Source organism: Urocampus carinirostris, chromosome 6 (genome assembly GCF_059441175.1).
Source record: "Urocampus carinirostris isolate Australia breed hairy pipefish chromosome 6, RoL_Ucar_1.0, whole genome shotgun sequence".
Classification (NCBI taxonomy): domain Eukaryota; kingdom Metazoa; phylum Chordata; class Actinopteri; order Syngnathiformes; family Syngnathidae; genus Urocampus; species Urocampus carinirostris.
Genome location: NC_142354.1, coordinates 3,452,412 through 3,480,242, shown reverse-complemented (window position 1 = coordinate 3,480,242; position 27,831 = coordinate 3,452,412). Strand labels below are relative to the sequence as shown.

At 43.1% G+C, this 27,831-nt stretch overlaps 1 protein-coding gene across 3 annotated transcripts; it reads right to left on the bottom strand.

Annotated features, from left to right (window-relative positions):
- Positions 1–270: 270 nt before the first annotated feature.
- On the bottom strand, positions 271–27,831 carry LOC148363556 (delayed-rectifier potassium channel regulatory subunit KCNS1). Of its 3 annotated transcripts, XM_088337486.1 has the most exons (10): positions 27,708–27,815; positions 20,198–20,364; positions 12,125–12,258; positions 6,849–7,022; positions 4,001–4,172; positions 3,838–3,918; positions 2,148–2,309; positions 1,983–2,066; positions 1,654–1,746; positions 271–1,294 (listed from the first exon to the last, which is right to left on the bottom strand). In XM_088337486.1, exons 2-10 carry the CDS (start codon positions 20,360–20,362, stop codon positions 998–1,000), a joined length of 1,362 nt encoding a protein of 453 aa, XP_088193612.1. In that variant the 5' UTR covers positions 20,363–20,364; positions 27,708–27,815; the 3' UTR covers positions 271–997. The 3 variants fall into 3 exon arrangements, with proteins under 3 accessions (XP_088193612.1, XP_088193614.1, XP_088193613.1); XM_088337488.1 differs by lacking the exon at positions 20,198–20,364 and having other exon boundaries at positions 27,708–27,831; XM_088337487.1 differs by lacking the exon at positions 6,849–7,022.

Genomic DNA, 27,831 nt, shown 5'->3' with positions numbered 1-27,831 from the left:
GAGGAACCGGGAATCTGAACCTGCGATTTCTTGATCCAAAGACGAGCGCTCTACCTCCTGAGCTAATGCCGCCTCTGACACAAATCCATGTTTAAAGGTACATTGTGTATTAAACCACTAGATGTTGCTGTATTGTGTTGTGCAACTGAAAATGAGCACTTCGAAGCACAAGAAGGAATACAAACTACAGAGACTCAAAGTGACCAAACAAAACAGTTTTTTTTGCACAGTCTTTTAAGAGGTTTTTATGGGGTGTTGTGTTTACATAGAAGCAAGATTGTAAAAAACTGCCAGCTCCCTCTGGGTGAGGCTCACTTTATGTTAAATAAATGCACATATCTTAACCTACAAGCATTTTAAAAAATGCACGTTTATATGATGGTTCAGTTTAGGGCTGCAATAACGAATCAATAAAACAGTAGAATTACTGATTTAAAGCATTTGCAATGAGTTTCATTAGCGATTCTTTTTATAAGTGTCTCTGTTTACAAGCTCTTTTACCAATGTAAAGATATTTTAGTAATTTGTTGAAAGACTTTCTGTTTTTTGTTTCTGTCGTTTGCAACGTTTAACCTATCTTAGTGCACAGTGCAAATCAATGTTTCTGGCAGTTAGTCAAAAAGGTGAGATAATGAGAAAAGATCCAATGCCTTTTTATGTGTAATCTGTACCGCAGGTGGACTTGTGGTAAAGTGTTGCCCCTAGTACTACCAAGACCTGGATTCAAATCCTGTTGCATGCCATGCCAACAATGATTCTTGAGTATTCATTTCTCAAATACAAAGTATACCGTTAAACCTCATGCATTTCTAATCTTTTAACCACAGTATTCTGCGCTTTATTAGAACCACTGGATTAAAGCACTATAAAATTTCTGGCCAATTTGCAGGTTTTAGGTGCACCTCATAGTAATAGACTGATTCATCAATTGCTAAAATGATCATTCATTGCAGCCCTACTTCATGTATTTTTGCTTATTGTTCCATAATGCAGATATTCATACTGCGCTGTCACAAGTGAATTGGTCTGACGGCCATGTTAGGCTCCAATTGACCACACCGACTTTACTGTTGCGGACTGAAGCCTCTAGCGCTTTTTGGCGACTGTAGAAGTAGGAGAACTTGTTGAAGATGAGGGTGATGGGCAGCGCCACCACCAGGGTACCAGCCAAGATGCAGCCGCCTGCCGCCAGCCTGCCGACCACCGTGACGGGCACAACGTCGCCATAGCCGACCGTGGTCATGCTCACCGTGCCCCACCACCAGCAGGCCGGGATTGTGTCCAGACCCGTGTCCTGAACACACACAGGGAATCAAGAGGGAAATATATATTTTTTTTTTAAAGAAGAAAAAATTAAGGAAAAAGAGAAAGAAAACAACAAGAAGGATAAAAAAAAAAAAGTTTTTGTCAGCTTCCTCTAGGTGAGCCTCATGTTAAGTAATTTAAAAACAGGCTGAACTTTTCATCTATTGCTTGATCAGTCATAAATCAATTGGTGATTGGTGCATGATTGGCGAACTCGTTGATAAAATACATGACAAAATAACTGAAAAAGTAAACAACAAAATACAGGTCCTTTATATGTTTGTGTTCAAAGTAAAATCCTGGCGCATGGTAACACCGTGAATTGAACAGACAGGCAGACATACTGACCTGCTGGTACTCAGCTGTGTAGGCCATCCCAGAGAAGACGGATACGCCCACGGCCAAGTAGAGCAGCAGGATACCAACCTCACGATAACTGTGCTACAAGAAAAAAGGTTGGCTGGATTTGACTTCGGCATCACTGCTGTTTCTTTGACAAGCAAGCGTAAAGATTTTTAGCGGATCATGTCTATTTCAGTCTCATCTAAATTTGACACCGTTACAGAAGAGGTGGCGTGAAAAACAATTTGTCAAGGCACGACATTTCTTCTAACAAAATTGATGTATGACAAAAAGACTTTCACGCTGCTTGTTTTCTGATGTGTTGGTGCGGTCACCCTGAGCGTGGCCCCCAGTGAGCGCAGTCCGGTAGAGTGGCGAGCCAGCTTCAGAACTCGAAAGATCCGCATCAGGCGAAAAACCTAGAAGACCCTCCCCCCCCAAAAAAAGGGTAAGCTTTCATTTGGATGGCAAGTGTCCAGAGAGGGGGGAGGCAGCAGCACCTGGACTACGCGTCCCAGGTCTCCCGGCTCCGATTTGGAGCCCAGTGTCCATTCACAGACTAGCGTCACATATATGGGAATAATGGATGCCACGTCGATTACGTTGAGAGGATGCCCCAAAAACTGTTTCCTGTTTGGAGCCAGCAGAAGGCGCATCACCACCTGAGGGATGTTTGCCATAAGTACACACAACATACAGAAGTTGAATGTAATGTTAAATTTGAGAAGTACTGTATTTCCCACACTATGAGGCGCACAGGTTATTAGGTGCACCCCCCTGAAAATGGTCTTATGTGATTTATTTTTCATATATAAGGCACACTAGACTATAATGCGCATGAAATTGAACTACAGTAAGAGCTAACGTGTTTATTCGTGCGTAACGGTTGTCCATTTTATACACTTGCGTCATATATAAATGCAACAATTGATCAGTGAAATGTCACTGACTGTTCACAAAACATTGCGTGCAACAGGAACCGAACCCAGGTTTTGGTAATAAGACTACTGAAACCTATTCACTAACCCACCAGTCAGACAAACGACATATAAAAAGGGATTGAACTCCATCTCGCTGTCGCACTATTTTCAGGGTGTCAGAAATTAATGTTAAAAAATTGAGAAAACAGTAAGTCGTCCTGAAAAATATTAAAAACTCAAAAAAAGCACAACAAGGCAAACAACTCTTTGGTGTATCTGACGATGAATCAGACTTTTATCTACATCTTTCAGGACGACTTTTGGTTTCCTCCATACTCTAACATTTGTTTTTTTCCCCGTCATAAAAGTGTTATATTGAGATGAAATCGAATGTCTTAACATATGCTGTCTGTATCCCTGTTGGTCTAGTGGTTAGGTTTCAGTGGTCTTACTACTATGACCCTAGTTAAATTCCCGTTACATGCAATGGATTGCCATTTTGGTCAGCGACTGGTCAACCATTGCACAAATATGGTGGTATACCACAAAACCTCGTCACACATTTATCTACATGTAAGGTGTGCAGGGTTGAGCACTATCAATTTTCTGTCCGATTTGGGGTTTTCAGTCGCGCCGTATACAGTAGTCTGTAAAAAAAAACTGTATTTGTAACAATTATCTTAAAATATTATTGTTAAATTCCAATCACTACTAGTAAGGTTCTACTGGTCTTCACAATTATAGTAAAAAATATTGGAGATTGGCCGAAAAAGGAGAAGAAAGGTAAGACTACCTGTCACAATTCAGCACTTAAGTCCCCGAATCAATCACTTTCGCTCTCATTTCTCCTTTCCCTCTTGACCTTACCTTATTTGGTTACTCACTTCTGGGTTAATTTTTTTCTCAGCTGAGGTTACTTGACTTCACTTCCCTCCTATCACAACTCTCCTCTGTCACTTTTTAAACACTTGGTCGCCATGGCTCTGTGCAAGTAAATAACCTTCCTGTCATGTCCCAAGCCCCCTTATCTAAGCCTTTTTGTTAGTCCAGTGTACATAACCCGCCTTTCTGAATCACAAATACAGCCTGACGAACTCTAACTGTTGCCCATGCTGTTTGGAGTTATTGGAACACCGACCCATTGCCTGCATCTTGTAGCAATAATGTTGCCTCGCTACCTGACTTCAGAATAAACAACCACTGTTTGCTGTACTATTCAGTGTTTCTGTACTCTGCTTACACAACACTCTGCGTGGATCCGTGACAGTACCTCCAAGGTGAACCAACATGTGGTGAGTACTTCTACTTTATGGACAGGCTCATCCAACAAGGTGCTATCCCGATCCAGCGTCTACAGGTCAGATGAGGATGCCAAAGCGTGTCAGCATAGTTTAGCCAATGTGGTACATATGCGACTGCCGTGCATGGTGCACCTGATATTCTGGAAGGCTCTTGATGCACATGGCAGCAAGGGAGGCCAACACCACGGATACTGACGCCACGCTGAACAATTTACTGGGAAGCGAGTAACCTGGATTCTCCAAGGTCAGCCACAGGCGCTGGCGGACGCCCCCATACCGCATTTCGGAGAAGTGCTGCAGCTCCCTGTGTAAACATATCTCCGAAAAGCACCAGAGAAGAAACAAAGAAGCAAAACAAGTAACTGAGAAGTATCAATAAGTGAGGAACAAAGACGATAGGACATAAAGTTCCAGGAAAAAAGTATTTGACTCCTTCCTGATTTCTGTGATATTTTATATTCATCACTCACAAAGGTTCCGGATCATCAAATTAATCTTAATATTACACAGAGACAATACAAAGTACAAAATGCAGTTTTAAAATGTTGATTCTGTTCACTAACAAAATCCAAACCTTTAGTTATGTCAAAAAGTAATTGCCTCCTGAACCAAATAGTGAGTTGGGCCACCTTTGGCAGCGATCACAGAAATCAAACATTTACAATAATTTGTTATGAGTCACAACACTGTGAAGAAATTTTGGCCTACTCTTGTTTCAAATATGCCATACTGGAGGGTTTTCTATTAGGAACTGCTCGTTGAGGGTCCCACCAGAGCATCTCAATTGTATTTGAATCCAGACATCGACTATGACACTCCAGAACCATTCGTTATTCCGCCAACCAGAGTCAACCTGATCCTGAGGCAGCAAAGTAGCCCCAGAGGATCACACTGCCATCACCATGCTTTACCGTTGGCATTATGTTATTTATGTCCAATGTTTTTCAATATTTGACCCATCAGTCCACAGAATGTTTCTCCAAAAGTCTTTATGATAATCAAGATGCTGCTTGACAAATGTAAGACAACTCTTTGTGTTTTTTGTGACAGCAGTGGTTTTCGCCTGGGAACTCTCCCATTGATGCCTTTTTTGGCCAGTGTATTTCTTATAGTGAAGTCATTACACTCAGACCTCAGCTGAGGTCAGTGAGGCCTGTTTCTTAGATGTTTTTCCAAGTTCTTCTGTAACCTATGGGTGAGCGGTCATTGCACTCTTGGAGGAATCTTAGTTGTTCGACCACTTGTACAAAATGTTTGTCACTGTTCCCAGTTTTCTCCATTTGGGGATAATGGCTCTGACGGTGGTTAGCTGGAGACCTGCAGGCTTTTTGACCTTTTCTGGACTAATAGATTTCAATCACTTTTCTCTAATTTATTCTGGAGTTTCTTCGGATTGTGGCTTGACATTTTCTAGCCTACTTCACTTTGTCTAACAGCTTCAATTTAAGTGATTTCTTGATTTAACACAGATGGCAATTAATTTTAGGTGGGATCTGTGGAATTTATCTCAGCCTTTCTAAAATTGTGGTCACAGTTACTTTTTGATTTAACAAGAGAGGGCAATTACTTTTTTTTCCACAGGGCCAGATCTGTTATGATTTGTTTTTGTGACTTAATAAATGGAATCAACATTTCAGAACTGCTTTTTGTATTTCCTTGGGTTGTCTCTGTTATATTAAAATTGGTTTGATGATATGAAACATTTGTGAGTGATAAATATGCAAAAAACACCAAAATCAGGAAGGAGGCAAACACTTTTCACAGAACTGATTTTGTCAAACTCATTTTAGCTCATGGGCCATATAGTAGAAAAAACACTCTCACGGTGGAATAGTAAATTAATGGCATAAAAAGTCTGCCAGGGATGGGGATCTTTCAAAGGCTCACAATTAAATTACGATTATGAGGTGTAAGAGTCATTTTATAAAACGATTGAGTTTTTTCCACCCTTTATAATTGTTTTCCTTCACCAAGAGTTTTAAAGTTGAAAAAAAAAACACACAATGATATCAGTGCAACCGATTGATATGTTATATAAAAGTCCTTTTCTCTTTTCTATATATTTCTATAAAATTATTTATCTGAATTTGGGAACTTCACTGTTAGATTTCATATCTACCAGATAATGGAAAGGAGCTTAAGCTTCTTTAATTGGAAAGTGTGTGTTATTTAGCGCCTCCTAGTGGTAAAAAAGTTATTCCTTGGAAAGAAAAACATCAGTTTAAATAATGCTCAAAAATGTATTAACTATTATAAAAACGTACGTTTTTTAAAACACTGTTAGGATGAGAAATTTGCATTTGTTTGACATAACATGAGGGAGCTGACATAAATGTCATCTATCTTGCTGCTAAAAGTACCCCCCCAAAAAATAATTGAAAACAAAAAAAAATGTGAATAAAAATGGTGCGGATTGGTCACTTTAAGGATATGTAGTCTATATATATGTAGTCTATATTCTTTTTTGGCACTTTATTTTACCACATGATACAGCAACATTTAGTGGTCAAATAATAGACACTGTCCCTTTAAACCACCACAAAGATACCATGGTAGCATTTTTAATTTTTTGTTTGAAATCCATTTGATAACTTAGCATTTTCAATCACTAGGGGAAAAAAAGCGTAGTTTAGAAGCCAATTTTGTGGTTAAAAGAGACATCCTTGCACCATGTGTGAGTGTAATGATATTCCATTAATGTGTCAATTAAGTGTGACTTCTTTTATAAGTCAAATAACATTGGGATGAGTGTTTCCTCAAATATTAACTGGTTGATGAATGGTTGTTAGCAAATACAGCGGTGAACCCTGGCTTTGGCGAAATCCATTGGACATATTAAAAACCGATGTCATTGTTTGACATGGTGCAGCTCATTTTTTCTCTTGTGCTTCTCTCAGCATTGTCTCACAGGCCAGATTAAAGCCCACCCCATTTATGTTTGACACGCTTGCAATAGAAGGAGGACAAGGGCGCTTCTCACATGCGCAGTCTGCATATCTCTTCGTGCTCTGAGTTTTCGTTGTGGTTGTTGTCAGCACCATTGCCGTCATCAAAACTTGGTTGCCGGTGTCGTCCCAATTTACGCTCCTGATAACTGAAACTGCAGCAGGGCTTCAGGAAAAACGTTTCGATGCCCCAGTACTCCATCTCCTGACTGCCACCCAAAATGACAACTATGTGTTAGGACTAATTAGCATTTTTTCACTTCAAAAATAAATGTGAATTCTGGATTACAAGCCGCTATGTTTTTGCTGCATTTTAAACACTGCAGCAGAACTGGCCCAAGGCATACGTGAGCTAGGTGGCTACTTAGGGCCCCGCGATCACCAGGGGGCCCCAAAAGACTGGTTAACATATATATATATACCGTAAAATTCTGACGATAAGCCGTGAGATTTTTCTCAAGTTTTTAACCCTGCGGGTTATGATGCGGCTAATTTGTGCATTTTTTTCTAACGGCCACACGGTAAGGGTTAGGGTGAGAGAGGTGGAATATATTTGTAGAGGAAGACGCAAGTTTAATGTAACTTAGGGCTTTGTGCATGAATAAAACTAGCATGAACAAACCCACATCATGGAAAAAGTGTCAATCGAAAGGCTACCTACCATATCGGGAATACTTTTATGAGTCGGGTTATTTGTCAACAGAAATAATGTGGCAAAACAAACGGATTACAAGAAGCAACGGCCAAACAAAGCTGAAATGTTTAAGGCAAATTTTGATTGATTTTTTTGGCATTATCGTGTGTTTTGTCGTAGATATTTCACACGGTTGGATTCTATGTTTAATACTTAATGTAACAAAGCCATTTTGCGGACATTCAAAGAAGTTGAAGCCGGCCAGGGGACATAATGGTGAGATGCACCGGTTTTATAGTTTTCGGGTATCTTGTTTCAGACTGATCATGATGTGTCTCTGATGAGTGGATTTTGAAATGGTCATCATATCTTGAATCTCAGAAGTCAAAGCTTTTCAATGATTTCAGTAACTGGTGACATCAAACCGACACATATTTGTTTATCAAAAGTCACAAAAGAACACAATTTTAACAACTGTTTACAGTTAAGGTGTCACTCAAACAGACCCTGTTTTGTCTGTAAATCGCTGAATAATCCTTTTTCTGAAGCTCATTACACAATCTATGTTCATTGTTGAGACACTTGAGGTCAAGTCATATTTATTTGTAAAGGCCTTAAACACAGAGCACAGATAATTGCAAACTACAGACTGTTATTACAACATCCCCTAATCTATAACCTACATGAGGGTAAGGAAAAACTCAAAAACCACAACATGAGGAAAATGAATAACCCTTGAGAAGGGACCGCCCATGAGGTAATCCCCCTTCCAGGATGACCAGGCTGCAACGCATGTTACAATAACAAACAATACACAGAGTTTGTCAACATGAAACATAGGTCATTCACAAGCTATAGTATATACTGCAAGTGTGTTTTAAGCCTAGATTTAGACAGTTCCACTAGGGTTGCAGTTCGGATCTTAGCTGGCAGAGCATTCCACAGCAGCAGGGCCCGAATGGAGAACATGCTTGAACCTGCAGATCTCTTTTTGGCTCTTGGGATCACGAGTAGACCAGAATTTTCAGAGTGAAGGCTCCAGACCGAAACATAAAGGGAAATTAAATCTAAAAGAAATGCGGGTGTAAGTCCATGGATGATTTTGTATACTACCAACAGAACCTTAAAATCGAATATTAAGATAACATGGAGCCAATGCAGGTTAGCTAAAATTGGGGTAACATGATCAAACTTTCTTGTCTTAGTTAAAAGCCTCTCTTCAGCATTTTGTACCAGCTGCCAGCTTTTTAAAACGCATGAATCCCCGCATACGACTGGGACAGCATAGGGCGAATTTTAGCAATGTTGCGAAGATGGAAAAAAAAGCTGTATGTCTATGTCTAGCTATATTCTTAATGTGTGTTCGGAATGACAGATTGGGGTCAAATGTGACACCTACATTTTTCACTCTGGGTGATATTACATTTGTCAATGTTCAGAACCGTTTTTAAGAACAAGTGACGGCATTTAGATGGACCAATAACTAACATTTCAGTCTTTTCAGAGTTAAGGCGCAGGAAGTTGAGTGACATCCATTCTTTTATCTCGGTGTGGCAGATTCCTCCATCGTAAGATATATGTTGAGTGTCATCTGCGTACCAATGGAAACTGATATTATACTTGCGAATAATATCACCTAATGGAAGCATGTAAATGCTAAAAAGAAAGGGGCCACGTACTGAACCCTGCTGAAAGTAATTACTTATGTAATGTGTTTTCACCATATTTATCTAGTAAGATATTACGGTCTACAGTGTCAAAGGCAACACTAAGGTCCAGCAGCAGCAACAGTGATGAAGCACCAGACTCCATCGCCAGTAGAAGATCATTACTTACCTTAATCATGGCTTCCTCGATCGAGTGATTAGCCCTGGATCGTGATTGCATGGATTCAAAAAGATTATTCTCAGATATAAAATCATTCAGCTGTTATGCCACAACTTTTTCAAGTAAAGAAACGGTACGTTTGACACAGATCTGTTATTACATAAGCTTTCTGGGTCAAGGTTATGTCGTTTAAGTGTAGGTTTAATAACAGCAGACTTAAAAGCCAACGGAACAACACCTGAGGAGAGTGATATGTTGATAATATTTAGAACTGAAGGTCCAAGGACGCCAAAAAGACCTTTAATCAGCAAACCCGGAATGGAACACGCAAGTAGTCAGTTTGGCCGTACTCACCACTTGTGTGAGACTATCAAGTGACAGATCAATAAATTGGGAAAGAAAATCCCCAGACAGCCACCATGTCGCGCATCTATAATTTAAGACCTTTGACATGTGATATATCTACAGCGTCTTTAGAAATCTCTTCCTGTATGTGTTAAATCTTCAAATTAAAAAAGACCATAAAGTCTTTGGCTGAATGGGTAGAACTATCTGGAATAATCCGTTGCCTCGTTAGCGATGCTATAGTGTCGAAGAGGATTTGGGTGTTATTCTTTTGTGCCGCAATCACCTTCGAAAAATAGCCTGATTTTGCAAAGACAAAGGCTGCTTTATACTTTAACAAGCTGTCACACCAGGTTTGACGGAAAACCTCAAACTTAGCGCGCCACTTTTGTTCAGATTTCCTAAAGTCTTGTTTGAGTGATCTAGATTTTCAGTAAACCAAGGCATGTGTCTTTTTGGTCGTGATTTAAGCCTTGGGGCGCCATGGAATCCAGGACCCTAGCCAGAGTAGCATTAAAATGATTTATGAGTGAGTCAATAGACCCTGCAAAGTGCAGCGGCTTCACGGGCTCCAGTTCGTCTTTTGTTTTTCAGTGTTATCCCTCATATTTTCCCTTCGACTCCTTTCGCAACTACAATAACCTCCAAAACATCCCGAGGGATATACAGAGACCACTGGATCTCCCTGGGTCATCTGCCTGCCGACAACGACGGAGCAAAAGAAAAAGGCTGCCAGTCGGGCCTTGGCAAAGAAGGCGACCACACAGACCAGCGCTCCCAAGCATGTTCCTAACCAACGCCAGATCCATCGTCCACAAAGTGAGTGAATTTGAGCTGCGGATCGCCACCAACAGCGTCCGAAATTGGAGTATTTTTGTCATCACGGAGTCTTGGCTAGCAGGACGCACGCTTCACCGGCACGAACGAGACGGAGACGGTAAAAACAGGGGGACTATGCACTACAATAACAGCCGAATCATTGACACACACTGCTCACTCGATATAGTTTCTAGCGGTATCGTGTAGACCCTTCTATCTACCGAGAGAGCTAACTGTGGTCATTGAGCTTGCTGTTTACGTTCCACCGGATGCTAACGTTCCACTGGATGCTAACGTTAGCATAGCGCTAAATCTCCTGCCCGCTGCTATCAATAAACAGCAGCTTATACACCCCAACAGAGCTTTTATCGTCGCCGGCGACTGTAATCGGGCATGTTTATGGACTGTACTTCCCAAATCCATTCAATACGTGGACTGAGCAATTAGGAAAAAAACACTGGACCGTGTGTACAGTAAGATCAAACATCTAGTTGGATCCGCCCATCTCTGTCTGTCCCTCACCCCCTCATACACCCCCCTCCGGAGGAAAACAAAGCCTATACAACAAGGACAGTACAAACATCTTCTTTGTTCCTTTATCTCTTTGTTTTCCTTATATCCTCACTGTAAAATGTGGAACAAGAGTGCCACGTCCAATTTCGTTGTCACAATATATCCCATGTTGTAACAATGACAATAAAGGTATATTCTACTGTATTCTATGACCCAGGCAGTTAAGGGATCTGTAAAACGTGAGCCGTGAACAGGTCAAAACAACCTAATGTTGTTAGTATGTTAATAGGTTTAAACTTTTAAAGGCTAGGGGTGTAATAGTTACTGCCTCCTAGTGCTACCAAAAAAGAACCCCACATCAGTTTAAATATGAGGCAAAATTACATGAACTATCATACCGATGTTAATTTTTACTAAAACAATGTAGTTGGAGAAATATGTATTTTTGCCTAGTGGAATCCATAAGGTGCTGCTGTGTTTGTCTGAGGTCTTGCTGCGGAACTGGTTTTCGTTCGCATTAGACATTGGTGCCATCTAGTGTTCAAATATTACATATTCATTCATTCATTCGTTTATTATGCTCATCCCCAGTAGGGTCACAGGGGTGCTATAGCCCATCCCAGTCGTCTTCGGGCAGTGGGCAGGGGACACCCTGAACTGGTTGCCAGTCAGTCGCAGGGCCCAGAGAGACAGACAACACACTCGCTCATTCACACCTAGGAACAATTTGAACTGGCCAATTAACTTGACATGCAGGTTTTTGGAATGTGGGAGAAACCCACAGAAGCACGGGGAGAACAAGCAAACTCCACACAGGAAAGTTCGAACTCATGACTTCAGAATTGTGTCGCACACGCGTTAACCACTGCGCCGCCGTGCTCAAATATTAGACAATGGGCCTGTAAAGGAAAAATCGTTAATGGCCCATTGTTTTCCTCTGAGTACTTCATAAAATCAAAATAAGTTCAACTACAAACATATAAATGTCTAATAAAAAACTACATATATATATATATATATATATATATATATATATATATATATATATATATATATATATATATATACTGTATATATATATATATACATGGATATATAATCAACAACACAACTCAATTCACAGATAAATACATATAGAAAAATATAACAATACAAAATCAAGATCGAAACAACCTGAAGGAGAAGACGCAAATCTCCTCCATGATGTGGAGTTGTCCTGTGTGGTAGAAGTGCAGCACATACGGGAACAGAGCGGGATTTCTGTCAAAGTAAAATTCCTTCTGCTGCACGTCGTAGTCATCGCACACCTGCAGGGGGGACACTAGTTTAAATCCGTCCATCTAGTTTCTGCATCGCTTATCCTCAGGAGGCTTGCGGAGGGCGCTGGAGCCGATCCTAGCTATCTTCGGGCAGTGGGCAGGGGACACCCTGAACAGGTTGCCAGTCAGTTGCAGGCAGGGTTGGGTAGGGTTACTTTAACTGGATTACTTTCAATTACTTTTGGAAAACTCCAATACCAAATATGCTAATAAAAGACAAAGAAACTAAAAAGCAATTGGTTATACAGTGGGACTTCGCGGTTCCACGTTTGCGGGTTCAGAGCTTCGCAGGTCTAAAAAAAAAAAATAATAAAATAAAATAATTTTTAAAAATAATAATAATTGTTTTGTTTTTTTGAGTATTTTTGAAGGGGCGTCGCTACTTGGCGGATTTTCACTTTTCACGGGTGGTTTTGGTCCCCATTATGCAAAATCATATCGACCATGGCAAAATAACTAGTTACTAGCGAAAGTAACTACTTATGTTACTTTAAAAAGAAGTAGTATGTCAAATAATTTGATTTTTTTCTGAGCAAATAAGAAACACCGCAGTGACGTCTTTGAATTATTTTAGAGAACTGTTTTTTTTTCGGCTTTGCTCACTGAAAAGAGCCCACTCTTTTGTTTTTTTGTGTTGCTCTAATCCCCACATTCACAATTACTGTGTAACATTATGCATTGAATTACTTAGAAAAGAGGGAAAATAAAGAAAAAAAAAAGAAGAAAATGAAAAAAAGCGAAACAAAAATACCCAAAAAGATATAAAAGAGGAAAAAAGTATAAAGTTTGCAGTTTTATATATTTGGATTAACACTAAAATACACAGGAAACAAAAACAAAAATATATAAACATCTACAAAAAAAAAGATACAATACAAATTAAATTGACCCTTTTTTATACTCAACAGATTTAAAGTCAACAAAACGCAAAAAATGCATATTGACTAATCACAAGAGAAAAAAAGGGGTTTTGGAGGGAACCAGCTGTTGATTAGTTGTTCACATAAAAAGACGTCTTTGAGACGTTTCGTTCACGAACAACACGAGTCTGTTGCCGCACCAACGACAACAGACCAAATACACGGCTCACATTTTTCGAGACTTAGCCCTCATTTGCTTTTTCTTTCAGCTCGTTAGTAAGAACTATAGTCGTAATCGCTATACAGTAAGACCTCGGTTATCACGGTTAATGGGGACCAAAACCACCTGCGATAAGTGAAAATCTGCGAAGTAGTGACGACCCTTCAAAAAAAAAAAAAAAAAAAAAAAAAATATATATATATATATATATATATATATATATATATATATATATATCATCTCATCTCATTATCTGCACCGCTTATCCTTATTAGGGTCGCGGGGGGGAGGCTGGAGCCCATCCCAGCCATCTCCGGGCAGTGGGCAGGGGACACCCTGAACTGGTTGCTAGCCAATCGCAACTGCAAATCACATTAGTTCTCGCAGCTTGCTGCGTTCTTCATCTACGCACGAGCCGAGTGATCCACCACTAAGAGTCGTACAGCTGGGCGATTTTACGTCCACCCGGGACGATCGGAGACAAATTCACGACAGGGTTTATACTTGCGCCACACCGCGGGTGCCATTCGGTCAATCCCGCGAGCGAGCCCCTAACCCGCGGGTACTTTCGGGGGTAGCCCGATCACGCCCGCCGCCTTTTATCTCGTTGTACTGTGTGATACCGCGTCCGCCGAACTCGCTCCGTCGCGCGTCCCGGGAGTGACCTCCGCTTCATTAAAACATAAATATTGATTTAAATCACTGGCAAAACTTCATTAACTGTCATAGAAATTGTCACGAACCAGAAACAGACATGGGACCCAATAGCGCTTGTTTACTCAGTTTTATTAAAGAGGGAGAGGAGGGCTTGCTTCCACGATCTGATGGTTGACTGACAAGGGTAGCAGGTGGCTGGAAATGCGGAAGTGGCACTTCCGTGTCGAGCGAGGATGATCGTAGATTTGCAGTAATACTAGTCGTTAGCCGGGACGGAGGGCAAAGTAGGTGTCAAGTTTGGAAACGAGGTCGGCAACAGGTGTCACGCAGTTAGTGGAACAAAACAGGTCGGGAAGAAAAAACAGGGCAGAATCAGGTCCAGAAACAGGTCGGCAACAAGTATCAGGCAGAGGAAAACAGGGCAGGAAAAATGTCTGAAAGTGTGAGCTTGCCTAGCTGGGAGCATCTATTCGCAACAATCTAACCGCGTCCTCTTGAAAGCCAGGGGATTTTTTTAAATAGCCTTAGGTCAATACAATTTCTATTTATTTTACAAAACATGAGCCTCATCTAGAGTAATATGATCTAATTTCTGACATCATGCTACTACGGGTACCCGAAAAACCTGGCGTATGGCTGGGCAAAAAAATAGAAGAAAAATGTTGCTTAATGGTCTCTCGGAGCCTCCGTAGTTTTTATTGTTACTTGTGCTTTTTCATACTCGTTTTTAGTTGCACCACACAATACAGTGACATCTAGAGGTAAAATAATATACGCTATCCTTTCAAAACCGCCTTTGCTTTCAGGTGGGGTAGGGAAATACTACTTAATGCTTTTTCTTTTTTCATAAAAAAAGAAGAGTTAAACATGAATGGAATTAAGAATATCTAAAAGACGAGTTGCACAACGCAATATGACAACATCTAGTGGTCAAACAATACACACTAGCCTTTTAACTTTCATGTTAAGACAGAGACCTCACATTATCATTCTGAGGCGCTGCAATTTTCTTACGAGTTTAAGACCCTTGCTTTACATGTTGTATTAAACATCTTGTGAATTACTTCATCTATTAGTGACGCATCAATGTCATTTGTTTGTGATGAGCTTTTTGGTTTTTGATTTGTTTTTCTTGTTCTTATTTTGTTTTACGTTTGCAATAACCCGTGAATATTTATCATTTTATTTCTTTGCCTTGCTCCTTTGTTTGTTTGATGTGCGTGAGTGTGTGCGTGTCATGATTGCCGATTCAAGGCACCTGTGACTGCCCAATTGGCGCCAACAGCCCTGAGAGCTGATTGGCTAAGAGACTCTTTTTAAACCCCTGGCCTTCAAGAGGACACCGTCAGATCGTTGCGAACCGATGCTCCCAGCTAGGAGAGCTCACACTTTCAGACATTTTTCCTGCCCTGTTTTCCTCTGCCTGATACCCGTTGCCGACCTGTTTCTGGACCCGATTCTGCCCTTTTCTGCCATCTCGACATCCGACCGGTTTTGCCCCGCTACCTGCCTGACACCTGTTGCCGACCTCGTTTCCGAACTCGATACCGCCCTTTCTCTCCCGTCCCGGCTAACGACTAATATTCCTACAAATCTACGATCATCCTCGCTCAACACTTCCGCGTTTCCAGCCACCTGCTACCCTTGTCCGTCAACCATCAGATCGTGGAAGCAAGCCCTACTCTCCCTCTTTATCAATAAAACTGAGTAAACGAACTACTGGGTCGTGTGTCTGTTTCCGGTCGGTGACAGAACGATCTGATCAGGTATGGATCCAGCGAACGTTTCTCCGAGCGGAGATCGAAGCAACTCGGAGTCTCCCTCCGCCTTGCAACGCTTGCAATGGACCGAGGGCGGCGTTCAACAAGTCACGAGTGACGTCGCCTCCCTTCTACAACAAGTACTACGGCAACAACATCTCCTAGAGCAACAACAGCAACAAGTAGCAAGAATGTCGGATCAGCTGTCAAGACAACTGACGTTATCAGTTCCGTCTCCCGGCAATCCGTCCCCGAGCATACAATCGCCATCTCCGGTCGTGCTGCTCCCAAACCCCACGCGATCGGAACGGCCGAACCGCAAGTGCCGGAGAAATTCTGTGGCGACCCTGCACAAGTCCGCGCTTTCTTGGTGAACTGTGGGCTTATTTTTTATTTGCAACCCCGCAACTTCACGTCCGAAGCAGCCAAAGTGGCTTTCACCATTAACCATCTGTCCGGAAGAGCCCGACTTGGGGAACGGCCGAGTTCGAGCGAGGTTCAGCGGCGTGTTCCTCGTTCGATCTCCTGGCCCAGGAGATCTTAAAAGTATTCGACACGGGATCATCTTCAGCCGATGCATCTCGGACCCTATTGAACATTCGCCAAGGAAAACGCACGATCACCGACTATTCAATCGACTTCCGGACATTGGCCAGCCAAAGTCACTGGAACGCAGAAGCGTTAGTGGACGCCTATCTCCACAGTTTTGGCGGACTATCTATCTAAGGGGCCGGCTCTACTCCGTCTCAGCACCCGATAGACAGGCCATGGAGGAATACATATCTGATGCCTTGGCGGGCGTCATAATACGACCGTCGTCTTCGTCGGCGGGGGCCGGGTTTATCTTCGTGGGGAAGAAAGACGGTTCCTTGCGGCCATGCATCAATTACCGGGGACTTAATGAGATCACGGTAAAGAACCGGTACCCCTTGCCGCTGCTCTCCTCCGCCTTCGCGCTGCTTCAGGGGGCCACGGTTTTCACAAAACTTGATCTTTGAAACGCCTTCCAACTGGTCCGTACCCAGGAGGGCGACGAGTGGAAGACTGCTTTCAACAACCCCACGGGGCACTACGAATACCTGGTCATGCCCTTCGGACTAACCACGCCGTCTTCTAGTCCCTTATCAATGACGTGCTGCATGATGTACTCAACTGATTTGTGTTTGTCTACCTGGATGAAATTCTGATTTTCTCCGAGACCCTGAAGGAACACACGCAGCACGTCCAGCTTGTCCTTCTTCGTCTCCTGGAGAACTCCCTCTTCATGAAGGCGAAAAATGTGAATTCCACGCCAAGACCGTGGCCTTTCTGGGATACATTGTGGCGGAGGGGAGGCTGCAAATGGACCCCGCAAAGGTATCGGCGGTTACCTCCTGGCCTGTCCCCGATTGCCGCAGGAAGCTCCAGCAGTTCCTGGGATTTGTCCATTTTTACTGTCGATTCATACAGAATTACAGTACGGTGGCAGCTCCCCTCCGCACTTGCCATTCTCCAAGTGCCCGACTCGGAACGTCAACTCGTCGTTGAAGTGGATGCCTCGGACATGGGGGTTGATGCGGTCCTGTCCCAGAGGTCGGCCGAGGACCACAAGATGCACCCCTGCGCCTTCTTTTCACGTCGCCTGTCCCCCGCTGAACGCAATTATGACGTGGGGGGACCGTGAACTACTGGCCATTAAATTGGCACAGGAAGAGTGGCGTCACTGGCTGGACGGGGTTTCGGTACCGCTCCTGGTGTGGACGAACCACAAAAATTTGGAATACATCTGCTCAGCGAAGCGTCTGTACCCGAGACAATCCCGCTTGTCCCTGTTCATCGCCCGGTTTAACTTCACTCTCTCCTACTGCCCGGGATCCGATAACGTCAAGCCCGATGCCCTCTCCCGCCAGTTCCAGAAGGAGGACGATCAACCCCAGGGGCCCAGCGGCCATCCTACCTGCTTCCCGGGTGTTTTCCACGCTCACCTGCGACATCGAGGACCGTCTCAGGGAGGCGCTCCAGGATCAAGCAGGGCCCAGTACCTGTCCGGAGGGGCGGCTGTTTGTTCCGGAGGGTCTACGATCCGAGGTCCTCCAATGGGTGCATGACTCCCGCATCCCCTGCCACCCGGGGGCAGCCCGCACCAGCAACTTCCTGTCCCGGCGCTTCTGGTGGACCTCCTTGGTAAGGGACGTTCAGGAGTACGTCAGGGCTTGCCAAACCTGCGCTCGGAACAAATCGTCTAATGGACCCCCTGCTGGCCTGCTACAACCCTTGCCGGTCCCGAGTCGTCCTTGGTCCTACATATCCATAGACTTTGTAACTGGACTGCCTTCCTGGGGAAGGAAGACAACCATTCTGACAATCATGGAGGGCTTCAGCAAGATGGTCCACTTTGTGGCACTCTCAAAGCTCCCTTCCGCCAAGGAAACGGCGCAGGTGGTCCAGTTGCACGTCTTCCGGCTGCATGGTATACCCAAGGACATCGTTTCTGACAGAGGTCCCCAATTCGCTTTTGGAAGGAGTTCTGCCGTCGGTCAGCCTCTCCCCTCTTTTCACCCGCAGTCTAATGGTCAGTCCGAATGGCTAAACCAGAAATTGGAGACGGCGCTCCGCTGCATGGTTTCCCGGGAGCCTCTTTCTTGGGCACGGCAGCTGGTGTGGGTGGAGAAGAGATAGAGGCAACCATTAACTCACTGAAGAACAGAAATTCTCCAGGAATCGACAACATGCCATCAGAACTCATATGGAATGGTGGTGAGCAAACAATAGACATTTTGACAAAGATTTGCATAAAGATCTGGCCAACAGGACAGTGGCCATTTGGACGGACAAAACTGCTAGTAATTATGCTACCAAAGAAAGGACACATTCAACTATGCTCCAACTATAGAACCATCGGTCTCATCAGCCATCCAAGTAAGGTTATGCTTAAGGTCCTACTGAACACACATCAGCCACAGGCTGAAACATCCTAGCCGAAGAACAGGCAGGTTTCAGGGGAGGGAAGGAGCACCACAGAACAGATTAATAATCAGTGCATCCTATGTGAGAAGTTTCAACAACACCAGACAAACCTGTATCTTGTGTTGGTTAATTTCAAGAAGGCATTTGACAGAGTATGGCAAGGCGCTTTATGGGCAAATACGGAAGTAGAACATGGGCCAGAAACAAGTTCAGACCATTGAACAACTGCATGCCAATGCCAACTGGGCGGTACTGATTAATAGTACCATTGGAGTGTGGTTTCAAGCCAAATTTGGTGTGACACAATGCAGCATTCTCTCTCCAACTTTAATCAGCATCTTCCTGGAGAGGATCCTGTCCAAAACTCTGGAGCAACATGCAGGTACAGTCAGTATTGAGGGACACAAGGAAGTTGAATGTTTTTGAGATAAGGTGTTTGAGGACTATGTTAGGAGTGACTATCCTTCGTTTTGCTGTTGATATTGCCGGATTGGCAGGAGATGAACAGGAAATCAAAGATCTAGTCAAACGCCTGACGAAGCATCAGTCGAGTATGAGGTGGAAATCAGCACAGAAACAAAGTAATGACCAACAATCTCCAAGGTAATCACCACAAACATCACCATCAACCACAGAGAGCTAAAACCTGTCACCAAATTAAAATATCTTAGAGCTGTCATATCAGAAGAGGGGTCAGGGCCAGAAATAATGGACAGGATAGCTCAAATCACGGCCGCACTTGCCAGACTTAAACCCATCTGGAAGGACAAGAACATGGCAGTGAAATCAAAGATCGGACTCATGCAAGCCCTGGTTACTTCCATCTTTCTCTACGCTTGCAAGACATGGACATGGAGCAAAGCTGGAAAAGAAAATCTAGGCCATGGAGAAGCGATGCCAAAGGAAACTTCTAGATATCAGCTGCTTAGCCCATGTGACAAAACGGTGCGCAACACCATCACAGGGCACATTGGACCCTACGAAGAACTGTTGTCAATTGTGCGTAGACAGGAACTTCAATGGTATGGTTATGGCAAAGGATTACCAGGACTGACCAAGGTGGCAGGAGGAGAGGAAGACCGAAAAATAACTGGGCCGACGACATTGAGGAATGGACTGGTCCCAACTTTGCCCCGACCTAAGAACGGGCCAGGAACCGTCAATACTGGAGAAGGCTGTCCAGAGTTGCTTCCTCATTGGTACCCCAACGACCCGTGCAGTTAAGGGATCCATGAACCGCATTACTTTGTCATCAATATGTAAATAAACCACAACCATCTCAGTTTGGCAACCTCCATCTTTTTAAATCCGCACACTTGGATGCTTGTCTATGTTGTGCTGAAAAACAAACTCTGCCCCAAATAAAAGACCACTGCTTGTTGTACTAATCAGTGTTTCTGCAAGATGCTCCTGACAAAACCTCAAAGGTGAACCAGCAAAAAAAAAATAAAAAATGCAACAACTTTGGTAATCTTTTCACTGACCTGCAAGATGTCCTCTTTAGAATGACACTCCAGCAGTTTTCCCAGCCTGGTGTTGGGAAATTTGTTGAGCGCGTCACAGCGGACACTGCGCCTCAACCCGCCCACGTTCACATGCATGATACCTTCCTTGGCATCGTGCTTCTCCCTGCACCACTGTGTTACCATGCCTGTTGCATAAAAAAAAAAGAAAAAAAAAACTTGAATCATGGCACAAAAAAAAAATAGGCATTATGTTGAATTTAAAAAAAATGAATTTACTGTTGTTACTACATGGTACGTTGTTGCATTATTAAATCTATTTAATTAATATTGATTATGAAATACAGTGGCCAAAATTGTATGTTTGCAAGATATTGTATTGAAATAAAATGAGCATCTGCTGGCCGTCCTAAACCCTAACCCTAAGCCCTAACAACTAATGCCTAACCCTAAACCCCCAACATCCCTAATCTCTAACCTCTAACAACTAACCCCTGACACTTTACCATAAACACTCAACGCCCCTAATTCCAAATTTAAACGCCAAACCTAATCCCTGTAGAACAATCAACGTTGGGTTGGAATTCCGTTTTGCAATGTCAAGAAAAGTGATCAAACAATGTCAGAACATGTCCATTGAATTCTATTCTTCAATTCAATTATTCACAGTGACTGATCTAGTGGTAACTGGCGTGAGGTTTGGCGTTATCTCGCCTGTATAAAGCAAAAGTCGCCTTGACAACTCCCCAAGTGGGCCGGCCAGATTGATAGTAAACCAAATATCTGTCTCTCTCCGTTGGGTACTTAATTCACGGTCTTCGATGTGACAGGCGGAAATACTGTCCACTATACTCACGAGGAGTAAATTTTCCTTGTTGGCAGCCGAAGGCCTCCCCTCTGTGTTAATGGAAAGTGATATTAAAAAGTTTTCCAAATGGTTAACCAACTATCAATCTCTAGCCATCAGGGAATTAAACTCTGGTCTGCTGCGCATCAGGAGGAGATACTGTCCACTATACTAATGAGGAGTACTTGTGAAATGTTCCCCTGCTGGGCTCCTAAGGCCACTTCTCTGCGTTAATGTAACCAAAACACAGTCGGATCCATTCTGAAATGTATAACATGTATATCCATCCATCTATTATCTGCAACACTTAGCCTCAGTAGGGTCGCGGGGCTGCTGGAGCCCATCACAGCTATTTTCAGGCAGTGGGCAAGGGACACTCTGAACTGGTTGCCACCCAGTTGCAGGGCATACAGAGACAGACAACTCACTCACTCACCTCACTCACTCACACCTAGGGACAATTTGAACCGGCCAATTAACCTGACATGCATGTTTTTTGGAATGCGGGAGGAAACCGGAGTGCCCGGAGGAAACCCACGCAAGCACGGGGAGAACATGCAAACTCCACACAGGAAGGTTTGATCTCATGACCTCAGAACTGTGCCGCACATGCGCTAACCACTGCGCTGCCATGCTCCCATAACGTATTATATATATATATATATATATATCCATCCATTGTCTGCACCGCTTACCCTCAGTAGGGTCGCGGGGTATATATATATATATATATATATATATATATATATATATATATATGTAATGGGTGTAATAATCACCCTTTGGGCTTCACGAGTACAACCGGCTCCCTCAGGGACTTTGCAACAGCCCAGCAACATTTATGAGGATGAGGATGTCGATATTCGTTGATCAGAATTTCATGAGCTTATTATGTTACCTCGACGATCTGATTTGCCCCTACAGAGGAAATTGCACTCCAACGCCTGCAGATGGTGTTTACTCGCCTCAAGGAACACAACCTCAAGCTCGCACCCAAAAAGTGTTTTTTCCTCAGACGAACTGTGAAATTTCTTGGGCATGTCATCAGTGAGGATGGAATTCGGACTGACCCTGAGAAGGTGAGAGCGATAAATGACCTACAAGTCGCTGACCTAATGGAGTCTGACGGTAAGACGCTGTGCCCTAGTAAAATCAGATCTTTTCTAGGCATGGTGATGTATTACCAAAGCTTCATTGAAGCATGTTCTGCGAAGGTAAAACCTCTGTTCAGGCTCACATCTGAATCTGGTGCCCAGCATAAGCGCAAGAAAGGCTGCAAACTAGTGAGGAAAGGTCAAGTGAAGCTGACGCCTGCAGATTGGTCCGATGCATGCCAGAACGCATTTGAAACACTGAAGCACGACCTCGTGACAGGTGTCACTCTGGCCCACCCAGGATTTGATGCACCATTTATTCTGGCTGTCGACGCATCCTTCGATGGGATTGGAGCAGTCCTGTCACAGCTGCCACCTCGCTCCCAGCTCAACTACTCTGCACACCGGTTTGAATTTCTTGCCTTGAAATGGGCGGTATGTGATAAATTCAGCCATTGGTTGAAAGGAAGACACTTCACCACGTGTACCGACAATAACCCGCTGACATACATTTTGACCAAACCAAGACTTGATGCATGTGAACAGCGGTGGGTAGCGAAGCTAGCTGCATACAATTTTGACCTGAAGTACATTCCCAACCCAAAGAACATCGTAGCCGACGCTCTGAGTCGTGAGCCATTTGTACTGTCATGTGTGGGCCATCGTTTGTTACCGAGCCCTACACCTCACTGTTGGACCAGGTCCACGGGGTGAACCACAGTACTGTGCAAGAGGTGTTCAGAGTATCCAACAATTGTCACGCTGTTGTAGACGAGAGTCCGGAGACATCAGATGAGTCAGTAAAAAGGGCAATTCCACCAGGCACGAATGGTTCTGTGACATCAGAAGAAGTTGCTGCTGTCCTCAGTGTTCAGTCCACTGGCGGCGTGGGTCAAGTGATGGGAACGGATGCTAACTTCAATCTTCTGCAGAAGGAAGATCAGTCAACAGCACTCCCACAGAGTCAGCTTGTTGGTTTACAAGAACAGGACAACACAATAAGCAGAACCATGTACTTTGTGCATAGACACAAGAGACCTACCAAGCGTGAGAGAGCTGTCGAGTCGCCTAGTGTGATGAAACTACTTAAGCATTGGAGCAGACTCACCATACAGAATGGCATGCTCTACAAAATAAGGAAAGATCCTCGCATGGCCAAGATCTTCCAGTTTGTGGTGCCTGACTCATTGAAACAGAAAGTCCTCCACGGTTTCCATGACTCAGAAGGTCACCAAGGCCAGAACCGTACTTTCTCTCTGGTGAGGCAACGATTCTTCTGGAATGGCATGGAACGTGATGTTGTGAACTCTGTTAAATCCTGTCAGTGTTGTATAGTAGGGAAAACACTGGAACCACACAACCGTGCACCACTCAAGAACATAGTCACCTCTGAGCCTATGGAGTTGGTCTGTATAGACTTTTGGACTGCTGAGCAAGAGAACAAGTCTGTAGATGTCCTGGTCGTAACTGATCATTTCTCCAAGATGGCGCACGCCTTCCCTTGCAGGAATCAAACCGCCAAACAAGTTGCTCGTCGTCTGTGGCAGGATTTCTTTCTTGTCTATGGTTTCCCTCGGCGTATCGACTCTGATCAGGGAGCCAATTTTGAGAGCAAACTGATCAAAGAGCTTCTAGAGGTGGCTGGGGTGCAGAAATCCCATACAACTCCATACCATCCCATGGGAAATTGTATCACAGAACGATTTAACCGAACATTGGGAGATATGATCAGAACCCTGCCCTCTCAGCCCAAAGCAAAGTGGCCACAAATGCTGCAGCACCTCACCTTCTGCTACAACTGCACAGAGCATGAGACAACAGGGTTTGCACCGTTCTACCTAGTGTTTGGGAAGATCCCTCGTCTCCCTGTCGATGTCATGTTTCAACATGCTAGTACCAATGATGCTGTTGTCAGCTACTCTGACTTTGTAATCCATCTGAAGAAGGATCTACAAGAAGCTGCTCAGATTGTACGGAGGAATACTCTCAGAGAACAGACTCACCATGCCAAGCTGTACAACCGTAGGGCCAAAGGATCACCCCTCGTCGTGGGAGACCGGGTGTTGATCGCCAACAGAGGTGTCCCAGGGAAACGCAAGGTTGCAGATAAGTGGGAGTCGACCCCGTATGAAGTCATATCAGTCAAGCCTGATCTCAATGTCTATAGAGTCAAGGATTGCCTGACGGGCAAAGAGAAGGTAGTTCACAGGAATTTGTTGCTCTCTGTTAGCTTCTTGCCCTGTGAGGGGGATCTGGCCAGCGAGTCTGAACACTCAGGGTGTGACGCCACTATGCACGGAAGTGATGTATGCCCTGATGTACCTGACACAGTCGAAGAAAGTGATGTCCGTACAGTAAACTGGGTGATGCAGTCAGGTGAAGAGCAAGTTCATTCAGAGGTGGAGGATAACTCACTCGACAGCAGATCTGATGCCCAGTCTGAATCTCTCACAGTCGATACATCCAGTCAAGGAAGTCAGCACATCCCCGAACAAGATGTTGATCATACTGCAAGTGACAATACGGAAAGCCCACCACGGTGCTCTGAAAACATGATCCTTTGGGTATGGGCCCACCAGACACTTTCCTCCCAGACGAGACCCCATTGACCACTGACCCCCCCCCAGACATTGTTTCCCCTGGTACTGACGCGTATGAGACAGCCACTCCTAATACTGACTGTTTAGACTTGACTGTCCCAGACCCTCAAACTCAGGTTATTTGTGCTCAACCTAGCCGTTATGATCTTAGGGTCCGCCAGTCCATCAGGCCTCCCAGTCGTCTTATTTGTCAGATGAATGACCAGTTGGTAGGTGACAATTCTGTGTCCGCAATATCTGCTAGTTCCTTGTTTAAGCTCTTTAGAGATGCACTTTCAGTTTGCGTAACAAAGCTTAAACAAGAAACAAGAATTGTGCATATGTGAGTACGGTACTTGAAACTACAGGAACAATGTTTGATATTTCAGAGATGTAACAGGCATCTTTTAGTCTGTGCTTGGTTAGGAATTTGATCGCCTCCTTTCTTTTCACACTCCTTTTGGGAGAGTTTTAGAACTGACATGCACTTCAGTTTGTTCCTTGTAATACTGTACCAGTTTTTGTGTTTTTTTTTCTTCAGTATTTGCACTTTTGCATGTGATTTTTTTCTGTTTAGTGTAGCACTCCCATATTAAGCAGAATTTCAGGGGGGTGTATGTAACGGGTGTAATAATAACTTTTGTTTTATTGAAATTCCTGCTGAAATATATGTATAGTTTTTGGTAAGTGTCCTGCAATGATGAGTCCAACAGTGCCACCTGCTGGTATGGGGTGGGGTTTGGTTTTGTCTTCTGACATGTGACTGGAAGGCGGGGTTTGTTGGCAGTCTACAGAGTAAACACATCTTTTGGTGCTCCACAAAAGAAGTTAATTTTAAGCATTATAACCACAGCTGACAAATCTCTCAACATGCACAGTAATGTGATTGATGTTGTCAAGCTGTTTGGATTTATTTTCGTTTTGTTTCTGTTTTACTAAAATGTTAATTCCCCTTGTAGAGATCAAAGAGTTTAAAGCCAGCAGAAAAGCTAATGTTGTGACTCATTTTATCTGCAGGTAAATTGTACCCGTTTTTATACTCATTATTGTTCTTATTTCTATTTTCTTATATATATTAAAAAGGATGATGTTGGTTAAAATTCAGACTAAAGAAAAATATGTTGAATTCATTGTAAACGTTAAAAATCCACTATACAATCTCTTGTTAAAAGTATCTTGTTAAAATGGATGTAAAAATCTATTGCGATATTCTAAAATGTATTTTATGTAAATTGAAAAGAAAGCTCTTTGATATGCTTTGTTGGGCAGTCTACAGAGAGAGCTGCTAACGAGATCAAAGAGATCAAAGCCAGCAGAAAAGCTAATGTTGTGACTCATTTCATCTGCAATAACTGTAATTAAAACCTCATCATCCAGTCCAGCGTGAATGTGGATCTTTGGTGGGACAGGTACATCTATATATATATGTATATATATGTATATATATATGCATGTGTGTGTGTGTGTGTGTGTTTCAATATATGTGTCAATCCCAAGACAATGGTATTGATCAGATCCAAATACTAACTCTTTATAACTTCAATGCCAACCTTAAAAGTATGAAGGAAACATGAATAATTATATCCCAACTTTTTTAGAACAAAAATCAAGACATTCAAACCGAAAAAACAGCCAAATAACAAAAATATAAATATAACAATGTTCGTCTCTTCTTTGTCTATTCACTTTCCGATAACACAGAGGAGCGTCCTTCAGTTGCCAGCAGGGGTGACATTTTGTGAATATTGATCGTAAGTTTAGTAGACAGTATCTCCTGTCACGCAGAAGACTGGGGGTCCGATTCCCTTACGGGAAAAAAATCGGAAACCCACCTTGTCCATTCACTTTTCGTCAACGCAAAAGGGCGCTCGGACGTTTCCAGTATGGATGACCTATACAAGTAGTCCACGTTAGTATACCGGACAGTATCTCCGCCTGTCACGCCGAAGACCGGGTTTCGATTAATAATTATAATGTTATATTTTGGGATTTTTATGTTGTGTAATCCGTATTTGACTGTTAGGGGAAGTGTATTATTACTTTTTCAGGGTACAGTATTGAGTTTTGTAAGTCAGAAAGGGGTAAGAGAAGTACCAGTATATCACCACTAGACGACATAGTCTCACAGGTCACAGAAGGGTGCTTGGGCCAAGTCTCACGGGACCTCAAGTGACTTAAGGAGATTTGCTCAATAAATGATCCTTAATATCAACAATTAAACGGTGCCGTGTGAGACTGACATTTATCATCTATTTTGCTGGTGAGATTTATATACTGGTAACGCACGCACCGTGAGGAGGATAGTATGTGAAAATGTGTTTGTAAAGGTTGTTTGTGATGTCTGTAAAGTTTACAAAAAGTGAAATAGTACGAGCGAGTCGCATAAGCAACAAATAGGGCCTTGGGTGAGGTATGCTATGTTATGCTGTACTAACTTAAAAGTGTACTGTGATGTTCATTTTTATATTTTGATACCAAACTACACAAGGTGGGTTGTTTTGGAAGGTACAGTTATGGTGTTTTGTTAAATGATTATTTAAAAGTACCAATTGATGGCAATGTTATTTTGTATTTATATGTTAAAAGGGACCTCACGTGATTTAATGAGACTTGCTCAATAAATGATCCTTAATGTCAACAATTAAATGGTGTCGTGTGAGACTGACATTTATCATCTATTTTTGCAGATTAGGTAAAACAACAACAACAACAAAACAAAAAAAATGTAAAACAAATGTGTAACACCCACTGGAGCAAGACCATCCATCTGGGTCCCGTTACATATGCCAACCCTTAGTCCCCTGCCCACAGCCCAAAGTCGGCTGGGATGGGATCATGGTTTTGAACATCACAGCAAATACTGTGACATTATTCACACTTTCTGAGGACAATCGAGAAAGTTGCTGCACGAAACATGTAATACATATTTTACCTTTCATTGTTCTTATTTTATTTTAAGATGATTGGTTTTAATGGAATAAAAGAAAAATATAAAACACAAGATTCCTCACCTGACTTGTTTAGTCCCGCAGCAACCTGCTCTACGGTAGCAAAACGGATGAGTGAAATGAAGCAGCCACGAGCTGTCAATTGCGGATTGTGCTTCAGCTCTATGCTGCTCGTCTCTGCTCTCTC

Excerpts from the sequence above, each read along its gene's own strand:
- LOC148363556 (XM_088337486.1), bottom strand. The coding sequence starts at position 20,362 with ATGGTAACACAGTGGTGCAGGGAGAAGCACGATGCCAAGGAAGGTATC. Across the intron at positions 12,259-20,197 it reads CTAAAGAGGACATCTTGCAG|GTGTGCGATGACTACGACGT; the intron begins GTCAGTGAAAAG and ends TCCCCCCTGCAG. Across the intron at positions 4,173-6,848 it reads GAGATATGCAGACTGCGCAT|GGAGCTGCAGCACTTCTCCG; the intron begins GTGAGAAGCGCC and ends ATGTTTACACAG.